This window comes from Herpailurus yagouaroundi, unplaced genomic scaffold (assembly GCF_014898765.1).
Source record: "Herpailurus yagouaroundi ecotype Mexico unplaced genomic scaffold, PumYag 182, whole genome shotgun sequence".
Taxonomy (NCBI): Eukaryota; Metazoa; Chordata; class Mammalia; order Carnivora; family Felidae; genus Herpailurus; species Herpailurus yagouaroundi.
The window spans coordinates 42,968,156-42,979,740 of NW_024412413.1; the positions used below are offsets into that span (position 1 = coordinate 42,968,156).

The 11,585-nt window shown below is 41.2% G+C and overlaps 1 protein-coding gene across 1 annotated transcript; it reads left to right on the forward strand.

Moving 5' to 3' along the window:
- The first annotated feature begins 9,382 nt into the window (after positions 1–9,382).
- Positions 9,383–11,088, forward strand: LOC121040721 (THUMP domain-containing protein 3-like). The gene is given in 2 exon segments (XM_040491379.1): positions 9,383–9,878; positions 9,880–11,088. Coding segments are annotated over 2 exon segments (1,521 nt in total). The 5' UTR covers positions 9,383–9,455; the 3' UTR covers positions 10,978–11,088.
- Positions 11,089–11,585: the final 497 nt, after the last annotated feature.

Here is an 11,585-nt window from a genome sequence, read left to right on the forward strand (position 1 = left end):
TACACTAAAGGTGTGCTTTATTTTTGGAAGTAACCAGAGAATTGTTTGCAGTGGTGGTAAATGGTTAACAACCAGTTTTCTAATGACGATGGTGGTGGGGATTATGGTTTGTAGTGTTTGCCCACCATGACTGATTTCAAGCCTCCAACATGACATCACTAACTACGCAGTTAGGAAGAAATACATGCAGTTGACTCTGGCAAGTCATTAAGAGAAGATTTGGCCACTGATTGTTACTTAAGAATGACTTGAAAAGACGTGTGACCTGCCCAAGTTTCCATCCAGGACCAGAGGAAGATCTAGCCCCAAGAATAAATTTAAAGACAGTGAAAGAAATGAACAAAATTGCCTTCTAATTTTTCTCAGACCACAGTTGTAGAGCATAATAGTCACACACTTGAAATGTTTTAAGATATTTTGAGCATGGAGATTTTATAGCAGGACAAGTCAAGAGGCAGCTAGGAGTATTTTCTCTTCTCTTTCTCTCTTTCTCTTTTCTTCTCTTTCCCTTCTCTTCTCTTTCTGTTGGAGATCTGGAATGTGAGCAGAACCAATCTGAGTCTGCCTTGAAATGCAGAAGCCATGTTGCACTGGAGTTGGTCATGGCATTGGTTTGGCTGGCTATGATTCTGCCATTGAATCTCATTGATTCTGCCATTTCTCCAGCAGTAATTGTCACAGCTGTTGGAGAAGGGTTAGAGGGTTAGACACTAAGTGGTGTCTGTAAAACTAATATTGAGCATATTTAAAATAATCTTCAGGAACTTCTGGAATTTGTTAAGAGGAATTTTAAGAAATGTCCTATTTTTTTTTTAATTTTTTTTTTCAACGTTTATTTATTTTTGGGACAGAGAGAGACAGAGCATAAACAGGGGAGGGGCAGAGAGAGAGGGAGACACAGAATCGGAAACAGGCTCCAGGCTCTGAGCCATCAGCCCAGAGCCCGACGCGGGGCTCGAACTCACGGACCGTGAGATTGTGACCTGGCTGAAGTCGGACACCTAACCGACTGCGCCACCCAGGCGCCCCAAGAAATGTCCTATTTTTTTTAACAGTTGATAAAATAAATACTATGATGCTGATGATATGGAGAATGACAATCATGACTCTGATACAGTCTGGGAAATTTGGCTTTTCTTGTTTATTCTTTTTTTTTTTTTTTAATTTTTTTTTTCAACGTTTATTTATTTTTGGGACAGAGAGAGACAGAGCATGAACGGGGGAGGGGCAGAGAGAGAGGGAGATACAGAATCGGAAACAGGCTCCAGGCTCTGAGCCATCAGCCCAGAGCGTGACGCGGGGCTCGAACTCACAGACCGCGAGATCGTGACCTGGCTGAAGTCGGACGCTTAACCGACTGCGCCACCCAGGCGCCCCTCTTGTTTATTCTTTTATATCTAGTCCTGAATTTCTACGTGAAGTATCCTTTTAAAATACTTATCATTATTTTTAGCAGAGGGACGATTATTTACACATTTTTATCCTTGGGACCTAGTATATTAATTGAATGTCTGACGGTGGTGATGATGATGACCAGACCAAATAGCAGAAGGGTAGGAATTTTTTATATAGAGAAAACAGATGGCTTGTTTTCTTTCAGAAGTTTCCATGTTTCAAGGTGAAGTCTTCCCCTCACATAGCTAATAGGAACTATAATTTGCAGCATAAACTCCCTATTACGGGAGTTCCTGAGGGGTAAACCATCTTGACCTTTTAATTATTAATGTCTGTTCTCAAATTACAATTATATTCTTAATCCCTGTCCTGCTAACTGGCAATTTTCAGATAGATTGAGTTTTCATTCTTCCCTATTTCATTAACTGCAACTTATATAACATATAATAATAGAATCTTCAGAACAGCACTTTGCCAACTGCAAAGGTTATCAAATGCTAAATGAGCACTTTTAAATGGCTGGTAACTCATTGTTTTCAAGGCTTTTCAAGTTCCATATTTCCTTTATTATGTCTCTATTTTTCTACACATTCTTTCTTTAAAAGTGTTCTTCAAGATCATTTTAAATATTCTTGGAAAAAATAACATATTTGGTAGTTTTGTATATGTCAAGCATGCTCCTATGGTCATCTTATTTATTCCTTTCATCAAGCCTTGTGAGTAAGGTGTTGCTACTCCTCTAGTAAAGGGAAACAAGAACAAATAATGGTAAGTGATATGTTCAAGGTCCGTGGTGGGGCAAGGATTTGAGTTCAACTTTTCTGTCTTTAAATCTTATGTTCTTAGGGCACCTGGGTGGCGCAGTCGGTTGAGCGTCCGACTTCAGCCAGGTCATGATCTCGCGGTCCATGAGTTCGAGCCCCGCGTCAGGCTCTGGGCTGATGGCTCAGAGCCTGGAGCCTGCTTCAGATTCTGTGTCTCCCTCTCTTTCTGCCCCTCCGCCGTTCATGCTCTGTCTCTCTCTGTCCCAAAAATAAAATAAACGTTGAAAAAAAAAATAAATCTTATGTTCTTTTCTCTATAGAACTCAAGGTACTCTGTTAAATATTTACTGGAAAGACAAACTAAATGGAAAAAAGCTGCCTCTAAGTAACAATGGAAGGAGTTCCTCCCACTGGGTACTGTCATTGGCATCCCTCATCATTAATGTCTTATTTCAGTTTTCTTCATTGTTCTACTCACTTGTTGCCTTTAATTTCCTTTAGTTAGACATAACTTTTCTTCTTTTCATTTTTTCCTTCTCTCATTTGTCAGCAAACAAACTGGAATTGTGTTGGAATCATTCAAACTATTTAGATAAATAATGTCTACATTTGCCTATTACCATTCTATCATCTCTAGTGAGTTTCACACAATTTGAATTTAGCACAATAAAACTACCACTTAATGGTTTTTGTGAACTAGTATTAACCATACACCTACCTGGGGTACAGGTATTTATTTTTCCAATTAATTAGTCAAGGCACACCTTCCCTTCTGCAGAATATGCTATTTCTTCTTATTGAGACCCTCATTGCACTTCTCTCACAAATTGCCCAAGGATTCTGAGGTTTATTGACTTCTTAGGAGTTGAAACTATAAGTAGAAAACAGAATGAAAATGAAAGCCTAATGTGGCCATTAAAGGCCACGGCATCTTCCTCTGTCTCGGTGTTGTAAATAGCTTGCCCAGATCAGATGGACTTTGGTCCTCTTCTGTGGATTTGCTCTTCTTATCCAGATCTTGGATCTTCATTTGGGCACTGTGATTACCTTTCCTTCAATGTACTTTCTCATGCTCAGCTATTGCTACTCAAGTGGACCACCATGTCAGAGGGACTGGGTGGAGATGAGCTTGTACCCTTGGCTGTCTATTACGTTAGAATCTGCCTTCCTCATGAGCCTCCAGATGCGGAGCAGCCCAGGTCACCAGTCCAGGTATTTCCTTCTCACCTCTGATGCCCTTAGTGATCTTTCTTGCCACTGAGATTGATGGGAGAGTTTCTATGAGTAAATGTATAAAACCTTAGAGCATTATTGACAGTAAGAATTATTTTTCATGATTTTTATTAAAAGGACTAATTATTTCACATTAATTGTTAGAATTTTATGAAATACTTTTTATTTATTTTTAAATGTTTTTTAATTTTTTTTTATTTTGAGAGAGATGGGCAGAACATGAGTGTGAGAGGGGCAGAGAGAGAGAGAGAGACAGAAAGAGAGAGAGAGAGGGAGAGAGTCCCAAGCAGGCTCCATGCTGTCAGCACAGAGCCCAACGCAGGGATCAAACTCACGAACCATGAGGTCATGACCTGAGTGTAAATCAAGAACCGGACACTTAACCGACTGAGCAACCCAGGTGCCCCTGAAATATTTTTTAAAATTATATTTTTAGTTCCTTGTTTCACTCTTTGGATCAATTTGCCTATAATCTGCCTATAATTATTTGCCTATAATTGTCATCCATCATCTAGAAAATAAGTATAATTTAGGGTCATGGAAGTTTCTTCTAGTTTAACCGTGATACCTTGGTCATGACTTTTAGCCTATTTAAGCTTAGGGCCCTCATTTGTGAAATGAATAGATTGGATTAAAATAGCACTATCTATCTCAGGTATCCTTTCTTGGCTCACAGATTCCTTCTACAGTAATATATTATCTCACTGACTCTCTTAGATTTTAGAAAATCATCTCAGGGTCACCTGGGTGGCTCAGTCAGTTAAGTGTCTGACTTTAGCTCAGGTCGTGATCTCACGGTTCACAAATTGGAGCCCCGCGTTGGACTCTGGGCTGACAGCTCAGAGCCTGGAGCCTGCTTTGGATTCTGTGTCTCCCTCTCTCTGCCCCTCCCCTCACACTTTGTCTCCCTCTCTCTCTCTGAAAAATAAAATAAAAAATAAACATTAAAAAAATCATCTCATCATCATATATGTTATACAATACATAATTATATATTTAAAATAAATCAATATATTATTAAATGTTTGTAATTTTAGTAGTATAATCAAAAGTTCTGGTTTTGTCAGGATAGCCCCAGATTTTGTATATTATCCTGGTTCTGATTTGAATGATAATTTTATGGTTACCTTAATTATTTAAATACAACCTTAGAAACAGTTATACAAAAATATCTTTGAGGGGCGCCTGGGTGGCGCAGTCGGTTAAGCGTCCGACTTCAGCCAGGTCACGATCTCACGGTCCGTGAGTTCGAGCCCCGCGTCAGGCTCGGGTCTGATGGCTCAGAGCCTGGAGCCTGCTTCCGATTCTGTGTCTCCCTCTCTCTCTGCCCCTCCCCCGTTCATGCTCTGTCTCTCTCTCTGTCTCAGAAATAAATAAATGTTAAAAAAAATTAAAAAAAAAAAAAAAAAAAAAATATCTTTGAACTCTTCCTAACTTAACAAGTTAACACTAGCTATTCAATTTTTAAAAATTAATTATGTAATTGAGAGGATTACTAAGGAATCACAAATGTAAAATGATATCTATCATGTTTAGTTGGAAACTAAATATAGGTTAAAATGCAGATGTAAACCTAGCTACATGTGGCAGCATTAACAAAACTACTGATTTTATAAGATTGAAATACTTGTATTTTGCTCTTAAAAGCATGAAGTGCTTTATTTACATAATCATCGTTTTGTTCCTAAAAGATGAATTGAGAGAAAGGATTTATGTTGTTAATTATCAGTGCTTGTTCTTCAAATAAAACATTTCATCATGGATAATGTCTAATCCCATTAAACAAAAACCTCCATATTAGTGGTGAAAGGTTTTCCCCTTTCACCACTGATTTTTGTACAAGACACCTTGATGTGTTATATAAATATTCCGGTCAGTTAAAAGCAACCTGTGGATTTGGTAAAGAAAATCTTAAGGAAATGTATAGAATTATAATTTTTATGTTCCTTGGGAGTTTGTATTTCAACATCAGTGTTCTTTAGCTTCCTATCTTAAACCAATGATATACCACAGATATATATTAAACAATGAAGAAGAACAAAATCAACTGAAAACTGTGTATTTATCAAAACTGCCTGTGGATTTTTTTTCAAATTTGTATTTAAACTCTAGTTAGTTAATATATAGTTTCAGGAGTAGCATTCAATGATTCATCACTTACATACAACACCCAGTATTCATCCAAACAAGTGCCCTCCTTAATAACCATCCCCCATCTACCTCCCTCCATCAACCCTGGGTTTGTTCTCTATATTTAAGAGTCTCTTACGGTTTGTTTCTCTCCCTCTCTCTCTCTCTCTCTCTCTCTCTTTCTCTCTTACCATATGTTCATCTGTTTTGTTTCTTAAATTCTACATATGAGTGAAATCATATGGTATTTCTCTTTCTCTGACTGATTTATTTCGCTTAGCCTAATACACACCAGTTCCACTGTAGATGGTGTTCTGATGGTGATACACTGGGTGTGGTTTGACTCGAACTATGATACACCTTCACTCAGCATTCTCAACAAGACATGAGGTCTGTGCTCACTGCTTGCCGGGGTTGCAAAAGGTAGCTGCAGGCCCCCCATGGCACAGGCAGCCACAACCACAGGCTGAGATGCCGGTGGTTTGGAACTACCAAAAACATTTTAAATCACTGCCTCTGTTCCAGATCCCTCTTGGAGTTTCTTATTGTGCAAGTTTTTGCTTAACTCCTGGTAGCCAGGAAGAGCTTCTCCCCTCCCACTCGCTAGAACTGTGGTTACAGTATGCAGGCTTCAGTGTTCATCAGGATGAGTCCCTAATCTAGAAAATGAAAAGGTTCTCTTTACCCTCAGGGATGACATATATCTCTCAAGCCCTCCTTTCTTGTCTTACGATTTACGTCTTTGTGTGATGATTGACAGTGCGAACATCATTTTTTTTTTTTCCTAAGGGGGACTTCACTCTCAATTATTGCAGTGAATTAAGCCCTGTGGCTCTATTCAGTACATTCCTTTCCCAGTGTCAGAGTAAGGTAGTCATAAATAACACCACTTTGGGAATGCTAAAAGGGTGGTGCCGATGGGGCTTGTTCAAACTGAGTTCAGTTTCTCTACATCAAAGAATCAAACTCAGTTGGGATCTAGTTTTACCCAGATATCCTTTAATAATCCCTGGGACATAAGTTAACCACCCAAAGCACTTCAGTTGTTTTCTGTTGTTATAGTGCCAAAAACCATTCAGGTTATCAAAACAATAAAATGATGTTTTCATGTCCTTTTGTGGTAGAATATGAATGTGGTTAAAATCAGGCAAAATTTACTTTCATCATCTTCAAAGTATGTGTGTGTAATGTGTGGTCTAATAATTTTTAGGAAATAGCACTCCAGTGGAGAGCACAGAATCTGAGAATTCATCCACTTCATTCTCCTGACATTCAGCTTTCTTCTTTTTTTAAAAATTTTTTAATGTTTATTTATATTTGAGAGAGAGAAACAGACAGAGCATGAGTGGGGGAGGTGCAGAGAGAGAGGGAGACACAGAATCCAAAGGAGCCCCCATGCTCTGAGCTGTCAGCACAGAGCCCGATGCGGGGCTTGAACTCAGGAACCGTGAGATCATGACCTGAGCTGAAATTGGAGCTTAACCAACTGAGCCACCCAGGCACCCCTCAGCTTCCTTCTGCAGTAGGTATCCTGGCCAAGGTGAGCTCTGACACCATTTGTGCGGCTCCAGGTTGTTACTGTATGGATAGAGAGGCATAGACCCCCCCCCCCCCACCAGGGGACACAGAGGGAATGTGGGAGCCCCCAAGAGAAGAAGGTGAGCTTATGGACATGTTATAAAGAGCAATTTTAAGTACCTCACACCAATAAATTCAGGATCAGTTGCTCTTTGGTTGATGCAGAGAATGCACATCTCTTCAAACTTCCTTTTCAAAAAGCAGAAGTTGGGGCGCCTGGGTGGCGCAGTCGGTTAAGCGTCCGACTTCAGCCAGGTCATGATCTCGCGATCCGTGGGTTCGAGCCCCGCGTCAGGCTCTGGGCTGATGGCTCAGAGCCTGGAGCCTGTTTCGGATTCTGTGTCTCCCTCTCTCTCTGCCCCTCCCCCGTTCATGCTCTGTCTCTCTCTGTCCCAAAAATAAATAAAAAACGTTGACAAAAAAATTTTAAAAAAAGCAGAAGTCAAAATAATGAGTCCTGTGGAAAAGGGCCCTGTGTCAAGAAAATGTGCAGAAAACAGAGCTGAAGAAGAAAACTATTGTTGAGTTTAGGAAAAAGATTTCAAAGCAATGGCCTAGGACAGGGATGGGGTGGGGCGGCGGGGGGGTGGGGGAGAGTCACAAAATGAGAGTGATATATTTCAGTCAGACCAGCCCCTCAGCATGTCACCTTCAGGGGCCGGAAAGCTAAGAGGATTCAAGGGAGTGTGTAATTCTGGGGCTCCTGCTCCTAAAATAGCTCTGCATTTGATTGGTTGTATCTTAACATTTTCTTTTGTTTTTTTGTTTTTTTGTTTTTTTTAGATTTTTTTTTTCAACGTTTATTTATTTTTGGGACAGAGAGAGACAGAGGATGAACAGGGGAGGGGCAGAGAGAGAGGGAGACACAGAATCGGAAACAGGCTCCAGGCTCTGAGCCATCAGCCCAGAGCCCAACGCGGGGCTCGAACTCCCGGACCGCGAGATCGTGACCTGGCTGAAGTCGGACGCTTAACCGACTGCGCCACCCAGGCGCCCCTATCTTAACATTTTCAACAAGGAAGAAAAATAGGAGGTAAATAATGTAAAGTCAAGGTATGGAATTGAGGTCACAAGATTGAGTCCTGTGAGTGGAACGTTTTTGCGCCTATTTTTAGGCCCTTATTATCTCTCACCTGAATTACAGTAGCAGCCTCCTCACTGGTCCACTAACTGCCCGAGTGATTTTTCTGAAACTCGCATCTATTCACGGCTTCCCCAGGTGAGTCCTTTCACTGCCCTCTAGCTGCCCCTAGGATGGAGTGTGAATTCTCGACAGGGCTGGCAGCACGCAGGGGATGTGGCCCCAGCCTTCCAATCCAGCCCTACCTTCTGCCATATGTCCCCTGCTCCTTCTCCTGTCATCGTCTTTCAGTTCTTTTAACAGGAGACCCTTTATCACCCCCCACAACCCTCCTTACCCCCATTGCTCCCTCAAAAGCCCCTTCCCTCTGTGCCCCATCCTACCCTCTTTTAGGTTTCAGCTTTGGTCACTATACTTTCCTTAAAATAGTCAAGTCCCCCCCCCACCCCCAAATTGAGTAGGTGGTTGGTTGGTTGGTTGGTTGGTTGGTTGGTTTTAAGTCTGGCCACCTGTGAAGGCTTGCTGCTGTGTGCCAATTGCCTCTGTTTTGTTTTGCTTTCTATCACGGGCTTCTTTACGAAAAGATTTGTTACAAAAGAACATTGGTCCAAGGTATCACTGTATAGAATTTAGTGTACAAGTATTTGTACTTGGTAAATATTCAGTGAATATTCAATGGGCATAGTCATTTAATCTCCAGGGTAGATATCATAGGAATGTTTTAAGTCATAAGTATTTCTGTTCACGTGGGATATCTGAGCCAGTAGGAAAAATATAGAACTGGAAAGCTGGAGGCCTGAGATTTGGTCTTATATCATTACCTTTGTAGCTAACATTAGGACACTAAACTTTCTATACCTAATTGCATTTAAGTAAATGCATCGTCTTTGAAATGGACTGATGCCTTTCCTTTTGTCTTACGTTATGTGAAAATATAATGAAATGACATATATGACAACACTGTAAGCTCCTCTACAAAATATAGATGGTAGGGGGCGCCTGGGTGGCTTAGTCGGCTAAGCGTCCAACTTCAGCTCAGGTCATGATCTCACGGTCCATGAGTTCGAGTCCCGCGTTGGGCTCTGTGCTGACAGCTCAGAGCCTGGAACCTATTTCAGATTCTGTGTCTCCCTCTCTCTCTGCCCCTCCCCTGTTCATGCTCTGTCTCTCTCTGTCTCAAAAGTAAATAAACGTGGGGCTGGCGGGTTGCCACATCAGGAAGGGTCTGCGCTGGCTACCGGGACTGTATTAGGAATCTTGGAAGCACTGCCAACATGTCTGATGTTCAAGAAGCCACTAACCAACTTCTGGATGTGAACCTTCATGGGAACCAGAGGTCTATACAAGTGACAGAAAGTGCTCCCAGAAGTGAGTCTGAGCACCTCCAAGTCACTATTGGAGCCACTGTACCTACCGGTTTTGAGCAAACAGCTGCAGATGAAGTGAGAGAGAAATTGGGGTCATCGTGCAAAATCAGCAAAGACCGGGGCAAGATATATTTTGGCATTTCAGTGGAAAGTCTGGCTCAGGTTCATTGTCTGAGATCAGTTGATAACTTATTTGTGGTTGTTAAGGAGTTTAAAGATTACCAGTTCAAAGAAACAAAGGAAGAAGTTTTAAAGGATTTTGAAGAGTTGGCTGGGAAGCTTCCATGGTCAGAACCTTTGAAAGTATGGAATGTTAACACCAGTTTCAAGAAAAAAAAAAACAAAGCGCAAAAAGATAAATCAGAATTCAAGTAAAGAGAAGATTGATAATGGACAAGGAGATAAAGCAGATGAGAGGGATGATAAAAAAGGATTCACCAACAAAACCTTAGATTCCCGTATCTTAGACTATTACGAAAATCCAGCCATTAAAGAAGAGATATCAACATTAGTAGGGGATGATTTGGCATCTTGCAAAGATGAGACTGATGAAGGCTCAAAAGAAGAAACTCCTGAGGTGCTGAAGTTTAGAGTCACATGCAACAGGGCAGGAGAAAAACACTGCTTTTCCTCAAATGAGGCTGCAAGAGATTTTGGGGGTGGTGTTCAAGATTATTTTAAGTGGAAGGCTGACATGACCAACTTTGATGTGGAGGTTCTTTTGAACATCCATGATAATGAAATTGTTGTGGGCATTGCATTGACAGAAGAGAGTCTCCATCGAAGAAATATCACACATTTTGGACCTACAACTCTGAGATCTACTCTTGCCTACGGGATGCTCAGGCTCTGTGCTCCTCAACCTCCTGATATAATAGTTGATCCGATGTGTGGAACAGGGGCAATACCAATAGAGGGGGCTACTGAATGGTCTAACTGTTACCATATTGCTGGTGATAATAATCCGTTGGCTGTGAATAGAGCGGCAAATAACATCTCATCTTTATTGACCAAGAGCCAAATTAAAGAAGGCAAAGTGTCCTGGGGCTTGCCCATAGATGCTGTTCAGTGGGATATCTGCAATCTGCCATTGAGAACCGGTTCTGTGGACATTATTGTAACAGACATGCCATTTGGAAAAAGGATGGGCTCCAAAAAGAGAAACTGGAACCTTTATCCAGCTTGCCTACGGGAGATGAGCCGCGTCTGTAGACCAGGGACAGGCCGAGCTGTGCTACTTACTCAGGACAAGAAATGCTTTACCAAGGCATTATCCGGAATGGGACATGTTTGGCGGAAGGTGCATACCATTTGGGTGAACATAGGGGGTCTTCATGCAGCAGTTTATCTTCTGAAACGTACACCTCAAGCTTTTGTTCATCCTGTAGAACAAAATGGGGAAAGAACTCCTTGGTGATGCAAAGAATAGAGATGGTTTATGGTATTTGTGCCTCTTGACACTGGGAATGTCAGCATGTAGTATTTGGTTTGAGAGAAAAATAGTGTTAATAAAATTGCAGATTAAATTGGTAAAAAAAAAAAGTAAATAAACGTTAAAAAAAATCAAAATATAGATGGTAGGAAGCATGATAGGAATGGGGCTCTTGGGCAGCTCGGTTGGTTGAGTGTCTGACTCTTGATTCCGGCTCAGGGCATGATCCCAGGCTTGTGGCACTGAGCCCAGTGTGGGGCTCTGCACTGAGCATTGGAGCCTGCTTAAGATTTTCTGTCTCTCTCCTTTGCTCACACACACAAACTCACTCTAACTGTCTCTCAAAAAACAAAACAAAAAAAGTATGATAGGAAAGGTAAGAGCCCAGGAGTTGGGAGACCTGTATCTAGTCCTATTTATACTATTAATTATCCACTTTTTGCCCAGTGCACTCTTACCAAATAAAATAAAGCACAAAATAAGAAAGCTAAGCAGACTTATTTTCAGATTCCTTTTAAAATGTTTATGTATTTATTTTGAGAGAGAGAGAGAGAGAGAGAGAGAGAGAGAGAGAGGGTGGGGGGAGGGGCAGAGAGAGAGGGAGA